Raw genomic sequence first — 20,000 nt, forward strand, 5'->3', positions numbered from 1 at the left:
GTTTGTAGAACTAAATCTTTCCATCTTTTCTTACAGGACAAACTGCCGTTACTAGTTCTAACAAGGATGGTTGCTATGGCTAAAGCCCAGTCGTGAGTTCCATTCCTCTTGTTGCCAAACTAGCATATCCCAGCATTCTGTTGAGCCTTAGCTTTGTGTCAGTGTGGTCTTTAGCCCAAGTGTTGTGTAACGACGCTAAATGCTATTCCACTCTATGTGACATGTTGCTACTCTCATCGGCCCACTAGTTTGTGACTCTGTCACGAGGCAACAGTTCATTTAAACTTCACATCAAACTTAGCGACTTGATATGCAAGTGTAACATGGTTAAAAAAATTTAACTATTTCATAGGTGTGCAAATATCAGAAGTTCATTGACGTTCCAAAGAACAATAAGGAATTAAAATAAGGAATTAAACGTTACAATAAGGAATTAAAATAAGGAATTAAACATTAAGGAATTTAATCATACTATAATGGACATACCATACTATAAGTCATACTATAATGGACAGTAAAGGGCCTGTTTATGGCAGAGCTGACAAAACACTGGTTTTCAGTGAGGGCAGTGAAGGTTTTGTATCTTTATGGACTTTGTAATGTCTGCAAAGTGCAATAAAGCTGAGAGCCAAAGAATTAGAGAACCTCTAGAGTTATTAAGTGGATCACATTCAAGTACGGTTATTCTGTTATTCGGAACTTCTAAGGTTAGTATCTATTTAAGGGTTCTATTTTCCTGTCAGTTCTTCTGTGGGGATGCTTGGTGTGATGCTGCACCGTTCTGGACTAGTTCTAGTTCTGGAAATCCACTGAGTAGAACCTATAGGCAAAGGGTTCTAGGTTCTAGGATATGGAATCAAGACACCCTACCAAAGCGATAAACAGCTTGTGAATTCTTCAGCAAAGGTTTCATGGTTTGGAAGTTAGCTTGAAGCGCTTGGGCTGGGCGATTATCTGAATGTTACTGTCGTTTATAAAACCTGTTACTGCCGAAAATGAGATTATTTTGATAAACAGATTTCAGGTTCTTAATATAATATTTGCCAAAGATTTATCTCGAAAGCATTCATGCGCAATAACAAGAGAAAGTACAGTATTGTTGATATTTATTTTATGTCAAATAAAAGTTTTTTTACCGAGCTGAGTCGTGATCCAAAAGTAATGGGCTCCGCTGCTGCCGTCTCTTATTCACGTCCCCCCTACGCACCGCTAATGGAAGCCATGTCAAGGACGACGACAGCCAGAGTGCCGTGACATAAAATTAAAACCTTTATTTTTCTCCTATCATTGTATTTTTTGGAACAAAAAGAAAACTTCAATGTTTGAGAGGAAAATTTGGCTGAAATAATTGCACGCTGAGAGGAGTGTGATGGCAGGGGACAGCGGCGTCCTAATGAGAGAGCGACAGCGGGACGGCATGGCGACATCCCATAATTAAAGTCTCCGCCACCGAAGGGGGGGAAACGGAGACTGGAGTTACGAAGGGAAAAAAAGAATATAATTAAAAATGAGGCGTTCGCTCAAACGAGAGGCAGACCTGACAGCCCCAGAACAGGACCTGATGAGCTAATGTGTAAGTCTGTGGCATCACTACTGAGAAAGTTGTTCTTGCTCTTGTTGTTGTTGATGATGATGATGAGGAGAGGGAGGAGGAGGAGGAAACAATAAGATAAAACCCAAAGTTCCAAGTGCAAAGAGACGTTGTTTCTTAAGAGGCCGAGACCGTTTTTTTTCTTTTTTTTAAGTTCATACTGTTGTGCAATTACTACAATTGAGGAAGTATCAGTTAAGTCTCCATTTCCAGTACCTACTTAAAATGCCTATATATGCAAAGTTTAGCCCTAAATGTTTCAAATAATTTTTTTACCTTTTCTATCCCTACCTGCCTAGAAATGTTTTTTACATTTATTTACATTTATCTCATTTTGAGAAGGCTATATTTCACATATCTTAAGATACTACGAATAGAAGAAAACAAACAAACGAACCAACAACTTCAGGACTACAGAACTGGCATGGTCGTCTGGGAGGGTTCTCAGAATTTGGGTCGATTTCATCAGGGACTGCCCTGTTGTGTTTGCCTTTAAGAAAACGCCCCCTTTCAGACCAGCAGATGAAACAAAATGGGGTCACAGATGTACGAACATGTATGGAATGGCAGAACTCAGTCAGATGACTGAAGGTCATGGAGGTCAAAGGTTAAAGGTCAAATGCACACTGAAGCATTCTATTGAAGGGACCGGCATCTGAGATTTTATATGCCATAGTCAATAATTCAATGTTTATTATACCTAGTTATAGTTGTTACGTTTATTTGGATTCCACGAGCATGTAAGCATTTCCTGGGTGAATATACTTGATTTTGACCAGGGGAGTGAGTTGCGACATTGCTCTCACCTCCCCCCCCCCCCCCCCCCAGGTCGGGACAAAGCTTTGTATCCAGGGCTTATTTGAATAGACGGTAACACCCCTAAACTCAGCTTTTAAGAGCAAATCCAACAATGGATAAATTAGATAAGTCTGAGGTGAAGCTATGAGTGGAACTTCAGGCTTTGTCTCCCTTGGTGGCCACCACTGTACAAGAATAAACCTGAAGCCATGACTGACAAACCTAACCTTGAATATATGGTATAAATCTAAATACTATTACTATAGAGAAACACTTACCCCAACAAAACTTCAGTTCCCATTTGGCTCTTCTGGGTTACTTGATTGAAGGGGCAGAGAGTGTATGAATACCTGCAGGATCACATCAACAAGCAAACTGGTAAGTGTGTGTCCTGTCCTTGTCATTTGCACAGGATGTTTCAAACTGGTAAGTGCGTGTCCTGTCCTTTTCATTTGCACAGGATGTTTCCAACTGGTAAGTGTGTCCTGTCCTGTCCTTTTCATTTGCACAGGATGTTTCAAACTGGTAAGTGTGTGTCCTGTCCTTGTCATTTGCACAGGATGTTTCAAACTGTTAAGTGTGTGTCCTGTGTGTCAGTGTCTGTGATGTTTCAGTGTGGTTGCCGGCAATTGCAAGCCAGTTACAGACATGCAGGGACATTTGAACTGTCAGACAAAAAGACAGAGAGATGAACAATGAAAACATACACAAAACAAGAAACACATACTGTACTTCAGACACAGGGATAAGGCCAAACACACACACACATACACACATACATGTGGTCCCAACAGGGCTAGAGAGAGTGAAGTGGACTGCTCAGGCTGGTCCCTTGATGCCTCACTGGGCCTGTACCCCTCTCTAACCCCGTCATGGCTTTCCCCCACTGGGTGCTGTGCTGTGCTGTGCTGTGCTGTGCTGTGCTGTGCTGTGCTGTGCTGTGCTGTGCTGTGCTGTGCTGTGCTGTGCTGTGCTGTGGTATGCTGTGCTGTGCTGTGCTGTGCTGTAATGTGATGTGCTGTGCTGTGATGTGCTGTGCTGTGCTGTGGTATGCTGTGGTATGCTGTGCTGTGCTGTGCTGTGCTGTCGGTGGTACAGGAGCTAAATCCCCAGCCAGCCAGCGGCTTCATGTTCTGCTGAGAGTGAAGAACCGCTTAACACCCCCACTGTGTGTCACTCTCTCTGTCTATCCATTCAGCCTCGGTTCTTAGAACACCCTCTAGCCTTCTTATTCTCTCCATTGTCTCGGGTGCGTCCACCTCTCTGCTTCAGTCTCCCTCTCTCTATCTCTCTCTCTCTCTTTCTCTGTCTACCTCCCTCTCTCTACCTCCCTCTCTCTCTACCTCTCTCTCTCTCTCTTAACCTCCCTCTATCTCCCTCTCTCTCTATCTCTCTCTCTTTCTCTCTCTACCTCCCTCTCTCTCTCTCTCTCTCTTAACCTCCCTCTCTCTCTATCTCTGGCCCTAATGATTCTCTTCCTCTTTCTTTCTTTCCATCTCCAAATCCCTCTCTTAATTTCTCTCTCTCTGTCTCCCTCTATTCTCTCTCTCCTGTGTCTCCCTCTCTCTCTCTCCATCTGATTGGAGAATGGGGGGACTCAGTGATAAATCCAGGCTTTGCCACTGCGTGAGGGTGGGTGAGTGATGGCTAAAGCTAGCACTAATGCTAATAGATCAAAGAGCCCTATAGAGCAAAGGAAAAGAAATGGAAGAACAGCCATGTATTTTTCTGCCTTCTGCCTTCTGTTTCATTTTGTTCTGCCCCGTTTGACATTTGAACCACTCTATCGCCTATTACAATACAAAGCATGGTGAGCCAAGCAAAGTGACTCAAAAGTGTATGTGTGTGTGTGTGTTGTGTGTGTGTATGTGTGTGTGTGGTGTGTGTGTGTGTGTGTGTGTGTGTGTGTCTGTGTGTGTGTGTGTGTATGTGTGTGTGTCTGTGTGTGTATGAGTGTGTGCGTGTCTGTGTGTGAGTGTGTGCGGAGGAGGGGGATCAAAAGCAATAGGGGAGAAAAGCAAGATGAAAGAACAAAAATGATGAACATCAGAGAAAGACTATACGACAGGAGAGAGAGGGAGGGAGAGAGAGAGAGAGAGAGGATGAGGGGAAGAGAGGGCGTGTGATTGGACTGAGCTTTCTGCTCAGGAACTGTATTAAATGCATCTTATTTCACTTTCTCTCTCTCTCTCTCTCTCTCTCTCCCTCTCTCTCGCCCTCCCTCTCTGAACCTCTCTTAGGTGTTCAACCTTTCAAGTTTCTCCATATGTTTCATAACACAGAGAGACTTGTGCATTTCACAGAGCTACCCCCCCACACACACACTCACACCTCTCACCTTTCCTTCACACACACACACACACACACACACACACACACACACACACACACACACACACACACACACACACACACACACACACACACACACACACACACACACACACACACACGCCTCTCACCTTTCCCTCACACACACCTGTCTGACACTAAAACCAAATCCTTGCATCTCGCCTCTGATTCGCTGTGACAGTAAGGCAGATGAAAAGGCTGGTAAACCCTTTATTTTCGCCACGTTTGATGCTAAAAACAGCCGTGGCGGCGGCGGCGTCGGTGTCGACATCCTTAAGACCTGTCTGCCGTGTTTACGAACAGGGAGGAGGTTATGTCAATGTCACACGCGTACGTAAGTCTCTTCCTCCTCTGATAACCATGAAACAAACATTACACCAACAGACAGACAAACAAACAAACAAACAAACAAAACAAACCGCTCAGACAAAACACTGACAACGAAGAAGAAGAAGAAGAAGAAGAAGAAGAAGAAGAAGAAGGAAAAAAAAGACAGACAAACTAACATATTGGTGTTCACCGGATGTGAACTGCAAACAAAGTAACACGCTGAACTTTTAATGATTTAGCATCTCGTCTCGCTAACAAACTGCTGATGCCTGGAATGGGATATTACTGTGAGCCGACAGGCTCAGGGATCACACCTGACGGAGGGAACTGCACAGGGTGACATTTACATTTCCTGCCAGTCAAAGTCAGGGTTGTTTGTTGTTGTTTGTTCCTGCACGAAATATGTGTGGCTCGTTCTGTGTAACACACGTTATACAAGGAGAACGACAGCAGGGGGTGCCTCATCAGAAAACACTGACTGGTGTCTGTGATAACTGTTTGTGTGTGTGTGTGTGTGTGTGTGTACTGATTGTGTGTCTGTGTGTGTGTGTGTGTGTGTGTGTGTGTGTGTGTGTGTGTGTGTGTGTGTGTGTGTGTGTGTGTTTGTGTGTGTGTGTGTGATTGTGTGTCTGTGTGTGTGAGTATGTATCTGTGTGTTCAGGGGTGGTGTAATCTAAACACATCAAGTTGGGGTAACTTGTGCCTCCAGAACTTGACATGTTATTTGGACCCTTTTTAGAGAGTGTTTAGTGTGTGTGTTTGTGTGAGTGTGTGTGTGTGTGTGTGTGTGTTTGTGTGAGTGTATCAGCACTGATCCATGAGGCACTGGTTCAGATCTTGGGAGAAAGCCAGTCCTGGTCAAAGAGGCAAGAAAGCAAAAGAGAAGGGAAAAAAGATGGCCAAAACTGAAACTGAAAGTAAAACTGAAACCGTTTGACCAGGGACATCGGCGCTTCTCTTAGCTGTGAGTGATCTTGCTTTTTATTCTGGGAATGTAAAAAGGTCAAGGAAACGTGATAATCTAACTTGCCTCTCTCAGTTTGAGAGGATGGTCAAAGGTCAAAGGTCATTCTCTCTGTTTGAGCAGATGGTCAAAGGTCAAAGGTCATTCTCTCTGTTTGAGCGGATGTCTTTCTTGGTCTGGGTTGAGAGGGTTGGTTAGGTCTGGCTTGAGAGGGTTGGGTTTGGTCTGGGTTGGGTTAGGTCTGGGTTGAGAGGGTTGGGTTAGGTCTGGGTTGGGTTAGGTCTGGGTTGAGAGGGTTGGGTTAGGTCTGGGTTGAGAGGGTTGGGTTAGGTCTGGGTTGAGAGGGTTGGGTTAGGTCTGGGTTGGGTTAGGTCTGGGTTGAGAGGGTTGGGTTAGGTCTGGGTTGGGTTAGGTCTGGGTTGAGAGGGTTGGGTTGGGTTAGGTCTGGGTTGAGAGGGTTGGGTTGGGTTAGGTCTGGGTTGAGAGGGTTGGGTTCAGCTACATTTGGTGATTGAGAAGTTTGTTTCCCACAGACTGGTTTCAATCATTAACAAGTGTGGCCAATCAGTGTAGGGTTTGGGTTACGGAGCCAGAGAGGGTTAGCTTCAGGCAGTTAGCATTAGCTATTCTGGCCACCAAAATGAAGGGGGGGGGGCAAGACTCAGCAGAATCACCAACTGCAGGTCGGGAGGCGGCAACTCTGGAACGGATTTGGCCCAGTTGTATTCAATTCTATTCAATTCAATTTTATTTTATTATATATCGACAAAAAACTAAATGGTCTCAAGGTGCCAAAGTGCTTTACCGAGTTTTATGTGCAAGAGATTTGGCCCGGAACAGCATATCTCTGCATGTGCGTAGCTCTCGTCTCCTCCACTACCTCCCCCCCCCTCACCCCACCCTAATCGCAACAGGACATTTGAAGGGAACTTTAAGGAGATTTGAGCAAGGATTCAGGGATAATTAAGGGGCTCGCTTCGAACATGCCAACAGATTAAGTGGAAATTAAGGGAGTCGGCTTCTAAATGAGTGGCCTCTTAATACGCTTAAAGAAATGAGCCATGGCTTCGGCTACAATCAGGATGAATTCATGTAGGCCTACGATGAAAACAGAGAGTCAGTGAACACCTGCAGTGCAGACAGTTTTCAGTCACCCAACGTGAACTGTGAAGAAAGACTGTCACTACACTCAAGAACATCAATAATATAAATAAACATAAATAGCAGGACTGCGTGCCCATCCACAGAAACCTTGTTCAGTCAGACAGAGAGAGGAGAGCAAGCCTCCCGCTACAGATCCAGAACAAGCCAGCTCCAGTGCAGGAGTCTAACTAACAACAAACAGATAAAATACGGGGGAAATACACAGAGAGACACACACACACACACACACACACACACACACACACACACACACACACACAGAGACATTGTGCAGAACAAGACAAGCAGAGCCATGTACAGAATGAGCGACAGAGACAGAGAGAGAGAGGGAGAAAGAGGGATAGATAGAGAGAAAGAGGGAGACAGAGAAAGGGGGATTGAGAGAGAGAGACAGAGAGAGAGAAAGAGAGAGAGGGGAAGTGTGCAATTAGAAGTTGCCCTTGCGTGGCGGGCTGTATATCTGCGGGGGCGATCTGCTCCACAGAGGTGGCAGTGGGCAAACGGGCAGGATGATGCGGTGCCTAATTGGTTTACAGGTAACACACAGCTGTGAGGAAGAGGTGGAAGGTTACCCATTGCTTTATAAACGGGGTGCCAATTAATTGTTTGTGTTTGAGACACATTTATGGGTTTGGCTTCATGGACTGTCTGTTGAGTTATCGCTGGGCAGAAGGCTGATCATATTGGCTGTGACACAACAGTAAGTAAAAGCTATTAAAGTATTTTAAAAGTCTTTGACTTGTAAGGGCTAGCCTTTACTTTTGAAAAAAAATTAATAAATAACAACAACTTTGTTTCCCAACTTCTTTGTGCTATAGGGATCACCAACCGCAACAGGAACATTAACCTTTTGTGCTGTGAAGCAACTCATAGTTTTTTTTATAGGTTAATGTATACCTGGTGGTTCCTTTCTCTTACTGTTACTAAAGTTCATCAAATTCAGACCTAAACTGAAATGACAGTAATAAGGACTTATCAAACTGTCAGAGAAATAACAGAACATTTCATATAATTGTGTAATGTGTGTGTGTGTGTGAGAGTGTATGTGTGTGTGTGTGTGTGTGTGTGTGTGTCTGTGATAAACAGTGCCTGCGCTGGGCGAGCGATGGGAGTGAAGGTAAGTACATGTTTGGACGGCGAGAGGCGCGGGCATTTTTCATGTGTTTAGACAGATCCTCTGCAAGGTGGTGATTCAAGCTCCGTATGAGCACTTGGAAGAGGCGGCGAGACAGACAGACAGAACAAGACCAGCTGGTGAAAGCGCTCTGCAAATGATGATACATGTGTGTGCATAAGGGTGTATGTGTGTGCATAAGGCTGTGTGTGTGCATAAGGATGTGTGTGCTTGTGTGCGTAGGTTGGTGAGAACTGCTCTCCTGAAATTATATATATGTGTGTGTGTGTGTGTGTGTGTGTGTGTGTGTGCTTGTTGAACCATTTTCTTTTTTGTACAAAACATGCTCAAAGTTTCTCTTCTTCAGATTGTTTGCGGTGTTCACCGCGGTGCGAGCTCTGGTAAGAGGGTTATGCCTGGAGCCACAGACACTACTAGGCCACAGTGAAATTGTATCACATGGAACTTGGTGGAGGGTGGAGTATGGGCCAAGGAAGAACCGGTTACATTTGTGAGTGGATCCGCATCAAGGGGCAGATGCAGTAACTTCTCACTTAACTCGTTAACATTGCGAGATAGGATAGGGTTAGGATAGGATAGGAGCGTTTGGCCTTGGCAGAGGTCTGCGCTCTCCAAGTGCTGTTCTAGTTTTCTGCTACCCGAATAGCGTGTCGTCCACCATCCCATCCTGTCCCTTAATTCTACTATTGACAGGCGGAACGGGGCCAGCTCTGATCTAGGGTCAGCTGCCCGCTGTCCCATTTCTACTTCTCTCCATGCATCTGTCTCCTCATGTGTAGATACATTCCCTCACGGGATACGCTCAAAGTCGGCCATCTCTGCAATCCCATTCCTATCCCCCATAGGACTGCATGGAGGAACAAGCCTTAATGAAACTCTAGGCAGAGTGTGTAGAGTGTGTGTAGAGTGAGAGTGTGTAGAGTGTAGAGAGAGAGAGTGTGTGTGAATAGAGAGTGTGTAGAGTGTAGAGTGAAGAGTGAAGAGTGTGTAGAGTGTAGAGAGAGAGTGTGTAGAGTGTAGAGTGTAGAGTGAAGAGTGTGTAGAGTGTAGAGAGAGAAGAGAGTGTGTGCATCCATCTTACGGGAGGTATGGGAGACACTGTGTTTGTCTCTGCTACAGACATCTGAGGTGACTTTACAGCCCCTGCTTGTTTCCATTTAAGGAGAGAGAGAGAGAGAGAGAGAGAGAGAGAGAAAGAGAGAGAATGAGAGAAAGGGAGAAAGAATGTAAGAGAGAGAAAGAAAGTAAAAGAGAGAGAGAGAAGGAAAAAGAGAGAGGGACAGCAGAGGAGGCAGTGAACGAGAGAATTTCATTTCAGTCATTAAATGTGGCTGTCTTAGGGCATCACATAAAAGGAGACAGAGAGGAGAGAGAAGAGAGAAGAGAGGAGGAAGGAAATAAGATGGAGGGATGATAACACAAACAAGTACAAAACACAGAAACAGGGACAGAGAGGAGAAGGAAAAAAAAGAAAGAAAGGCAGCTCTGGCTCAATGAGGGCCGAGGCACACACAAAGGAAGCAAACAAACAAACAAACAAACAAACAAACAAACAAGAAAGAAAACTAATACTAAACAAACAGGCCTCATTCTTCTGCAGGGAGATGGCAGATGGCTTTCAGACAAACCACTTCTGGCATGCCCTTTAAAGACCCGGCCCTTTCATAATCGGCTCCTCCGCCGCTCCTCGGGTTCCTCGTCTGTGCTTTTGTTTCTCGTTTCCGACGGTCATCTCATCCCTCGTTATTTTTTTCATAACGTCAGCTCAGAGAACTTGGAGAAAAGAGAGGGCGCCGAGCACATGCGGCCTGACGCCACGCTGGGAGTACAAACATCAAACCCGCCCCAGTCTGAAGGACTCAAACATTGAGACAATTCAGATGTCGAGCGCTCCTTGAAAACCACTACAGTGTACTTGGGGTTCGTCAGACAACTGCATCGTTATTGACCTGCCACGTCGTTAGTTTCTCTTTTCTTCGCTTCTCTTCTCTTCGCACTTCCTCAACTACAACATCCTTTCTATTTGTTAATCAGGAAACCTGACAGAAAACCAGACACTCAAAGGCAATGCCGTGGTACACAAGTCCAATGAGATAGAAAAACAATGATTGTGTTACATCTGCTTTGAAAAACATCTTAACAGATTTTTAACGAAAACACATTTTCAGTCGCTTGCCTGCTATGTTGTGGAGGTGTAAATTAGTTCTGTCACATCACGGTGGAAAAATAATACCATCATGTCTAAAGACAGCAACACTGGCTGGCACATTAACATACAGCAAGTTAAAGCAGTGAGTCAGAGGAAAGCTGTGCATCTATTACGCAAATCGGAACATATCTGTTAAGAACATATTACTTATTGAAATACAGCACCTCGGTCTTTATTAGTGCACAGAGATATCATTATCATTATCTGTATCTGTATCGGTTCAACCACAAAATGATTTGTCTCTGTAACTGTATCTGGACCGAAAGTGGACGTGGTCTATACAGGAACTCACGTTAAATCAAATGTTAATAAAATGTTATACTTTCTAACCTAATATTCATTGGCAATGCAATTGTTGTGCAAAGCATCACATTGATGTATTATTGGCATTATTAACAATGAAATATATGTCCACATTCTCATACTGCATTGTTTTGTTTTTTTTAACTAAATTAAGGTTTTAAGTCTGATGTTGCGTATTTGCGTACTTGTCTCTTCACAAAACGTCTAGAAGAATGACTCACAACTAGATGTACAGAATGCAAAATGAATGTGGTTAATTAAGTGACTAATTGAGTTATTTCCTTTTTTTCCTTGTTTATCTTTTTGTCTTTTGCAGTGGTCATTTCTCACATGTTTGAACCCACTTCCAAACACTTTCTATGTTGTTTGTTGATCGATTGATTTTTTTGTATCAAAACAGTCACAGCAAAAATGAAGACTGTGCTGTTTATGCTTTTATAAAAAATAAAAAAAATATGAGGCTTAATCCAAACATACAGCCAACGAACACGTGTTAACACACACACACAATCACACGTGTTAATACACACAATAGTTCTGTGCACACATACGGTAACATGGAAAATACGCTAGACTTGTAGTATAGTGGGATAAGGAAAATGGGGATTCTAAGGGGTATGTAGTCGAGCGCCTCACCGAGAACGTCAGCTCTCTCAGTGGAGGCGACTACAGAATATAGTCATTCGCTTTTCAAAAATGTGTAGTAAATGAAACGACTAGTTAGTGAAATCTTGTGGCCATCCAAAATGATATGAATCAATTTAAAGAAACATTTGCTGACACAGACATGTCAATCATGGAGTTGACCTTTTTTCACAAATAAGCAACCATCATGTAGAAAAAGGATTTGGGTACGTCCCTAGTCTCTATATACCTTGACATATCAAGGCCAATTTAGGTGGGGGGAAAAAACAACGATGAAAATAAAACCTTTTCACCGCACCACTTATTTATTTGTTTATTTATATCTTCCTATTTGAACAATTGACAAAACATGACCTTTTGAAGTTAATTAATTGCCTGAGCAACTCATGAAGGCCAATGCAGAATTCTGCACATTCATTTCTAACGACATTGTTTCCGTGCCACATCTATCATAATTTGAGAAGCCAGTGAGTGTGACAGGTGGGAAGTGTGGTTCTGAATATGCATGGGAGAAAGAGAGAGAGAGAGAGAGAGAGAGAAGGAGAGAGAGAAGGAGAGGGAGAGAGAAGGAGAGGGAGAGAGAGAAGGAGAGAGAGAAGGAAAGGGAGAGAGGGAAGGAGAGAGAGAGAGAGAGAGAGAGAAGGAGAGAGAGAGAGAGAGAGAGAGAAAGAGAGAGAGAGAGAGAGAGAAGGAGAGGGAAGGAGGGAGAGAGAGAGAGAAGGAGAGGGAGAGAGGGAGAGAGAGAGAGAGAGAAGGAGAGGGAGAGAGGGAAGGAGAGAGAGAGAGAGAAGGAGAGGGAGAGAAGGAGAGAGAGAGAGAGAAGGAGAGGGAGAGAGGGAAGGAGAGAGAGAGAGAAGGAGAGGGAGGAGATAAGGAGAGAGAGAGAGAAGGAGAGGGAGAGAGAGAGAGAGGGAGAGAAGTGGAAATGAGGGGGCAGTGTGTGACCCTGCAGTCTCACTCACTGCCCTGTAAGGTGAATATCATTAGGATTGGCCTGGGCCTCCACACTACATTAACACTAATACCTGAGGAAATCTTTTACTTTACTTTTACTGTCTGCCATGTGCTCTGCCATGTGTCTGCTATGCACATATTACCATGAACATGAGTCTCCACAGGAGTCTATAAGCCACGATCATCGAACCACCGAACCCTTACAGCAAGCATTACAGCGGCCATTCCCTTCTGACATATCCCTTTTCAGTGTTACAGTCTTTAAACCACACGGACATTTAGAAGAGCACAGAATCAGGGACTAAGCCTCCATTATGTCAGTCAAACATGATGACGCAGGCGATAGGCTAAGGGGAACCTGGAGGAGGAAGGGGAAGGGGGAGGAGGCGTGTCTACAGGGGGTCAACGTATCAGCCACAGTCGGCCATCACAACAAGGAACTCAACCTGGGATTATGGAAATACTGACATCAAATAAATAAACAATACGTTAAAAAATGAAGAATATAATAATCATGAGTTTGAGAAACAGAGTACATTCATTGCTGTGGGTGATAATGTAATTATGAGATATTTTATTAATCAAAGCTCTGCGGCTTGATATGAGACATTGCCACCCTGTATCCGTTAACTATGTTTAATCTACGCACTTGAAAGAGCAAGACAACAAAAGCCTCATAGCTCTTTGAAAGTCGTCATTTTGTTTTCTGTCAAAGAGAGGGATGTCTGCAGAACCACCTAGTGGGAGGGAAACAACAACCAAACAAACAAACACACAAACAGACTACACAGGGGAAGAAACCTTTACTGCTCACACAGCTAATTTGTGGGGAAAAAAAAGATTCTGTCTGATTGTATGATTTCTGGAGCTCTAAAGCATCAACATCACTCATCTTGTTAAGACTTATCGTTAAGACTAAATTGTAAAAAACTATTTATCATCAATTTACTTGGCTTACCTCACCTAACACTGTATCTGACACAAAGCCTAACCTGTAAACATAACCCAGTGTGTTGAATTTTGACAAGTGAAAACATAGCTCTTCTAGAAGATGTATGAGAGCTGAATGTCACTGGGCAAATATAACTGAACTAAAATGCTAGAAGAACGTAACTCTACTTGTCTTCACTAGAGCATGCACGAGAATGCTACCAGAAAACCATCGAGGTCAGGTCAGGTCAGTAATAGCCCATTATTAGTCTTGCTAAGGTCAGTATAAGCCCAGTATTAGTCCTTCTAAGCTCAGTATTAGCCTTGCTAAGGTCAGTATTAGCCTAGTATTAGCCCTTCTAAGCCCAGTATTAGCCTTGCTAAGGTCAGTATTAGCCCAGTATTAGCCTTTCTAAGCTCAGTATTAGCCCTTCTAAGCTCAGTATTAGCCTTGCTAAGGTCAGTATTAGCCAAGTCCGAGCCTTGCTAAAGTCAGTATTAGCCGAGTCTGAGCCTTGCTAAGGTCAAAATTAGCTCAGTATTAGCTCAGCTAAGGTCAGTGTAGGCCCAGTGTTAGCCTTGCTAATGTCAGTGACAGGCTGGCTCTCTCTGGGACCCTACTGAAAGGCTCCAGGCCCGTTGCCTTCATATTTGCACAGCATATTCATATTGGCAGCTGCTCCAGAAATGAGAGGAAATCAAAAGAGCGAGGCCACGGCACTGGAGAGTGAGTAGCAGTGGCGGTTCTACATGGAATTACGCCCCAGGCGAGACCCCCTCTGAGCGCCCCGCCCCCCCCCCCCCGAAAAAATTAATCATATTTATTTTTTATTATAACAATATAACTGAAAGACAAACTTAAATGTATCAATTGCACAAATCCTTCAATAGAACATTTGAATAACACACTTAAGAGAACATCATGTACATTAATGTTAGCTAACCAGCGCTCTGCAAGTTAGGTTGTGCAAGCACTCAACATGCATTATGGTTAGTTGAGTTAGCTAATCGTGGCTAACGGGATTTCGCTAACGCTTGCTAGTATAGTTGTGTCAATAGGAAATCTATGGTCTAACCAGCTAGCTATCGACCTGTTCATTATTAAGATTATACTAGTTCTCTGTATGCTGTTATATTCTGTTAGTTGTGGCTAGCCGGATTTCGCTAACACTTTAGCCTAGTGTCAGATGAATGATGTTCATACCCTATGGTCAAATCAGCTAGCTGACGCTAGCTAGCAAACAATTCTGTTGGTGCTCAACATTAGCTGGTTGCCTTAATAAGAATTTAGGTTAATTTACACTTGACTGAAAACACATTTTTACCTTGTCCACTTGAGCATCCTTCAATAGTTATCTTGATAATGTAATAGACTACTCTGTAAAAGATGTATTCAATTTCCCTCGGGATAAATAAAGTATCTATCTTTCTATCTATCTATCTATACTCGGCTAACTACTACCTTCACCAGTTGGATAAGTTGAAGCAGTCAGTGGTCTCCTTCCACCAATTCACCTTGCCCTTGGTGACCACATAATCGTTCTGTATTACCTATTTGCATTAGCCATTTCACACAATTCAGAAAAACGAAAACGTGCAGGAATTATAGGCCTGTAATTATAATGTTATGAATGTGCGTTATTTGGAAGAAAGTCGAGGTGTGACTGCTATACAGTGGATCCCCCCCTTGTCCGTTCCATTTGGGAGACCCAAAGGTGAACTGTTGCCCGCGCCCCCTCCCCTTCCCCCTTCTCACGCAGGATCTGTCCACGGCACCTTCTTAGCGAGCAGAGGCGCCTGCAGCTGCAGGGGGCGCCAATTTGCCAATTCCACACACAGTGATGTGATAGATAATAGAAAACCGCTTCGCGGCCCAGATGATTTTTTTTTTAAGTGCTCCTGCCGCCCCCCACGTCTTATAAAAAAGTGCCGCCCCGGGCGGCTGCCCGGTTCGCCCGTGCCTAAAACCGCCCCTGGTGAGTAGGAGGGTTGGGGAAGCAGCGGATGATTGGGCCGTGTAATTAAAAGATGTCTGAGAATGGAGGGAATGTCTTCTATTATGTGTCCGGAGAACAATATTTTTTCGGTTTCTCTACACACATAAAGTACACAAGCATGAAAAAAACACACACTCACACACACACAGATACACACATACGAGTGTGCACACACCCCACACCCCACCCCCCACACACACACAACTACGCACACACAGGCAGGCGCACACACACACACAGACACACAAGCAGACATACACACGAGTGCATATGCACACAAGCGCACGTACACAAGCGCGAGCACACAAGTGCGTGCACACACACACACACACCAAGCAAGCACACACACACACACCCACAGGCTTGTATGCTTGTGAGTGTCAGTTTCTGTAATGCTCCTCTTTCCTGATGCACAGTCAGGGATGAAGCAACTCCATGGGAGGTTCACAGTGAGAGCGCACAGTGTGTGTGTGTGTGTGTGTGTGTGTGTGTGTGTGTGTGCCCCTTATATATCAGAGAAAGAGAGGCTATCATCCCTCAATTGTGATTCCACCTTAAACATCTTACCACCTAAAGAGAAACAAGGAGGGGGGGGGGGGGGGGGCACGACTATTAGCTTCCAACAAAATACTCTTCCCTAAACGCTAGTGTCAGACAACACCCTCATTTACTCCAAACACAGAGCCAAAAGACACCCATCCCCCAGTGTTTGGTTAAATACCGCGAAACTTGGGGGCAGATTGGGCTCTCGAGGGAAGGCAGGGTTAAGGAGTGATTTTTTGAGGAGGCATCAGATGTTATTTGCGGCGAGATTGCAGATCTCAGATCGTTCTCTTTCAATCTCTTGGAGAAAGATTGCAACCACCCACAGAGCTGAAGGGGTCCAGCTGGCTGAGAAAATTCAAAAGAGAAAGAAAATCCACAAAGTGGTAAGAGAGGGAGAGAGAGAGAGAGAGAGAGAGAGAGAGAGAGAAGGAGGGGGAGACATGGAAAGATAGAAAGAGAAATGTAAAGAGAGATCTGTTAGGGAGATTGAGAGAGAGAAAGAAAAAAGAGGAAGGGAGAGAGAGATGGAAAGAGAAAGAGAGAAAAGAAATGAGGGGATGAAAGAGGGAGAGTAAGAGAGGGAGAGAGAGATATATTTCTAGATCAGACTATAGAGAGGTGGAAGATGGAGAGAAAGAGAAAAGAGAAAGAGAGAAAAAAACATAGAGAGAAAGAGTAAAGAGCAAGCGAGAGAGACGGTGGGGGTAGGGGGTGCCTCCAGATAAGGGAATAAAAAGTAAACCCACACTGTTTACCACATTCTCTCTTTTTGTTTTGGTGTGTGACCACAGAAGGATTTACTGTTCAAACTTGGGAAGCTGCACTGTGCAGGTTTTCCCCATTTTAAAATGAAAAAAGTTAAAAGTTTTTGTAGGTTTAAAACATCCACAAACTAATTCTCACATTTGGTGTATTGCCATGTGAAGGAGGGATAAACGTACCTGCTGTTCCTGCTAACATCCCAGACTATTGACAACACAATTTTGCAGTTTGGGTCGGGAAACAGGAACAGCTTTTGAAGCACAATGTTGACATGTACCACTGCTTATCACATTTGTATCACATCAGTTATCAAGTTTGTTAGCTTTTATTTGGAAACCCATGAAAATGTAGGAACAGCTTTTGCACAATGATGTTGCCACATGTATTACTGCTTATCACATTTGTATCACATCAGTTAGCAAGTTGTCTAGCTTTTATTAGTGCCACATGTGTTGTTATTTGTGTTTGTGTAATGGTAGTCTCTCAGTACAGCGCTCTTCAGCGAGTAAACCTTACTCCCCGAGACTTTAAGAGACGTGCTAGTGTGTGTGTGTGTGTGTGTGTGTGTGTGTAGTGAGTAAACCTCACTCCCAGAGACTTTAAGAGACGTGCTCGTGTGTGTGTGTGTGTGTGTGTGTGTGTGTGTGTGTGTAGTGAGAAAACCTCACTCCCCGAGGCTTTAAGAGACGTGCTAGTGTGTGTGTGTGTGTGTGTGTGTGTGTGTGTGTGTAGTGAGAAAACCTCACTCCCCGAGACTTTAAGAGACGTGCTAACGGCAGACGCTAGCACCCATGGGTTTTAAGCTCCTTGCTAGCATGCCCACCTCTCATGTCCGAGGTTGTGAGGTGGAGTCCGGTGATGGATTGTGCTTGTCCACACAACGCAGGTTACATTGGTGCTGTGACCCGGATTCTAAGACACCCTGTGAAGTACACCCAACCATGTGGCAAGTTTTCCCCTCTCTTCCTCAAAGTTCTCCCATGACTCCACGGACGGCCAGCGCCGTATGTCAACAAAGGATCCGACTCTGCTGAAAGTGGGGTCCTGACACCGCTTGTCATACAGCTCGTCGTGACTAGGCACAGGCAAGGGATTCTGACCAATCACAGACACAGCCTTCAACTGCTGACCATGAGAGATGGCCATATGATTTGCACCTTTCTCCCAGCAGCGACAGGATTGCAACACTGCTAAAACTTCTTCACGTGAGACTCTGCCTCCTGTCACTCTGAACAACATGTGTGGATCCAACACACAACCCCGTCAGACATGGAAGCCGCTCGCTGTTCCGTAGCTCCAGAAAGCTCAGAGGATAGGCTAAACATGTCCTGAACTGAATCCACCCGTAAGCTTTCTGCCTCTTTAAGCAGCTCAGCGTTATGAGTTCTAGTCGGGGGGGGGGGGGGGGTTGCATAATTCTGGGCCTCACAAAAGGCTCTCTGCTTTGAGGCCCGGAATACACAAGATGTCAAAGTCACAAGGAGCCAACTTAGCCACCAAGTGCTGCTTGCAAGCATCAAGCCTCGGCTTCATCGAGACATACTTATCACAAACAGCCCGTCATGGCAAAGAAGGATATTTTGACTGAGCATGCTTCAGTGACTTAGTCGCTAAAGCAACAGGCCGAGCTTTGTCATTTGGCCGTCTCTGAGACAGAACAGTGCCAAGGCCACTATTGGATGCATCAACAGACAGGAAATGCCTACTGAAATCTGGGCGAGCTAAAGGCACACTATTCACCAGAACAGACTTATGATTCTTAAAAGCCTCTGTATACTCAGGTGACTAGTCCTTTCTCTTATGCACTGGCCTATTCACACCATTACTTTTGCTCAGCCACCTATCAGCGCAAAAAGTGGCCTTGCAAGTACAGAACAGTTTTCAAAGAAATGCTCGTAGCAAACCACTTTGCCACGAAAGGACAGCGTGATACCATCAGACTCCATCAGACTCCATCAGATCTGTCTGCAAGACATTCACTATAGCCTCCACCTCTTCCGGATCACTTGCTATGCCCTCCTGAAAAATGATATGACCAAAAAGTTTTACAGATCTCAACAAAACAGAACAAAATTGCAGTTAGCAGGAGACCGCTTCAGGTTGTGTTCCTTCAATAGATCAAACACAAAGTGAAAGCGCTGCAAACTCTCCTCCTCTGATCTGCAAACACTGATAGGTCATCCAAATAACAATGGAGACTTAAGGAGTTTTGATCTTTTGATCTTACATTTACATTTACATTTAGTCATTTAGCAGACGCTTTTGTCCAAAGCGACGTACAAGGGAGAGAACAGTCAAGCTAAGAGCAATAAAAAGCATGGTGTAACAATAAATACTACTTTACATGAGAATTAGAAAACAATGACCTAGAAAAAAGGAAAAAGAAGTGCAGGAATGTAACTGCTGAAGTGCAAGTTAAGCGCTAGTCAGGTGCCAGTTAGGAAGGGAGGTGCTCTCTGAAGAGTTGGGTCTTCAAAAGCTTCTTGAAGGTAGAGAGGGACGCCCCTGCTCTGGTAGTACTAGGCAGTTTGTTCCACCAACGTGGAACTACAAATGAGAATAGTCTGGATTGCCGTGCTTCCAGACTATTCTCAAGAAGTGATCTTGGAGAGCATCATCCTGATGACTGTAGCTGGGCTACTTCTAGGACCCAAAGGAAGTCGGTTATATCCATGCAATCCTAAAGGAAATGAGAAAGCAGCGTACTTCTTATCATCTTCATGCCGCGGCATGTCATAGTAGCCAATTGTGAAATCTATTCTTGAGAAAAACACATCATCACCCAGAGTAGCAAGGACATTTGCTTGGCGGGGAAGCGGGTGAGCATCTTCAACCGTGAGGGCATTAAGCCATCTAAAGTCGGGTGCATATCCGCAGGTCTCCACTCTTCCACACGAGCACTAATGGAGAAGCATGATGGTTTCATTCTCCTTCATCTCATCCAGAGTCTCTTTTAACTTCTGATAATGAGCAGGGGACAAACTGCGGTACGGCAATCTGAAGGGACGGTCATCTGTCAACACCATCCTGTGGCAGAACTCACGCGCCTCACCACAGTCCAGATGATTCCAGGAAAAGACACGGTAATATTCCCTTGCGTTTTCTGAAAAAAACTCATTGAGACGAGCCTGGACTTCACAAGCAGTCCACTCACCCTGAGGCTCACTGAGAAACATCCAAGGAAAGATCTCTATCAGGGCAATGCCCAATAAACATGGCAGCCGCTTCTCCATTCCGGAACAGCATTGCCCTACCTTCCCTCTCCAGAGACAACCTAACTCATCTGCCTTATTCAACCCGATCCATAGGACTGTTAACCT

The 20,000-nt window shown here is 44.5% G+C and overlaps 1 protein-coding gene across 1 annotated transcript in view; it reads right to left on the reverse strand.

Annotated features, from left to right (window-relative positions):
• The window catches only part of LOC105903068 (glucosidase 2 subunit beta-like), a 165,326-nt gene that overhangs the window by 31,117 nt on the left and 114,209 nt on the right, over positions 1 to 20,000 (reverse strand). Inside the window, exon 12 of the mRNA XM_031585570.2 lies at positions 2,668 to 2,739. Coding sequence (XP_031441430.1) covers positions 2,668 to 2,739 — 72 coding nt within the window. The remainder of the gene's footprint in view (positions 1 to 2,667; positions 2,740 to 20,000) is intronic.

This window comes from Clupea harengus, chromosome 18 (genome assembly GCF_900700415.2).
Source record: "Clupea harengus chromosome 18, Ch_v2.0.2, whole genome shotgun sequence".
NCBI lineage: Eukaryota > Metazoa > Chordata > Actinopteri > Clupeiformes > Clupeidae > Clupea > Clupea harengus.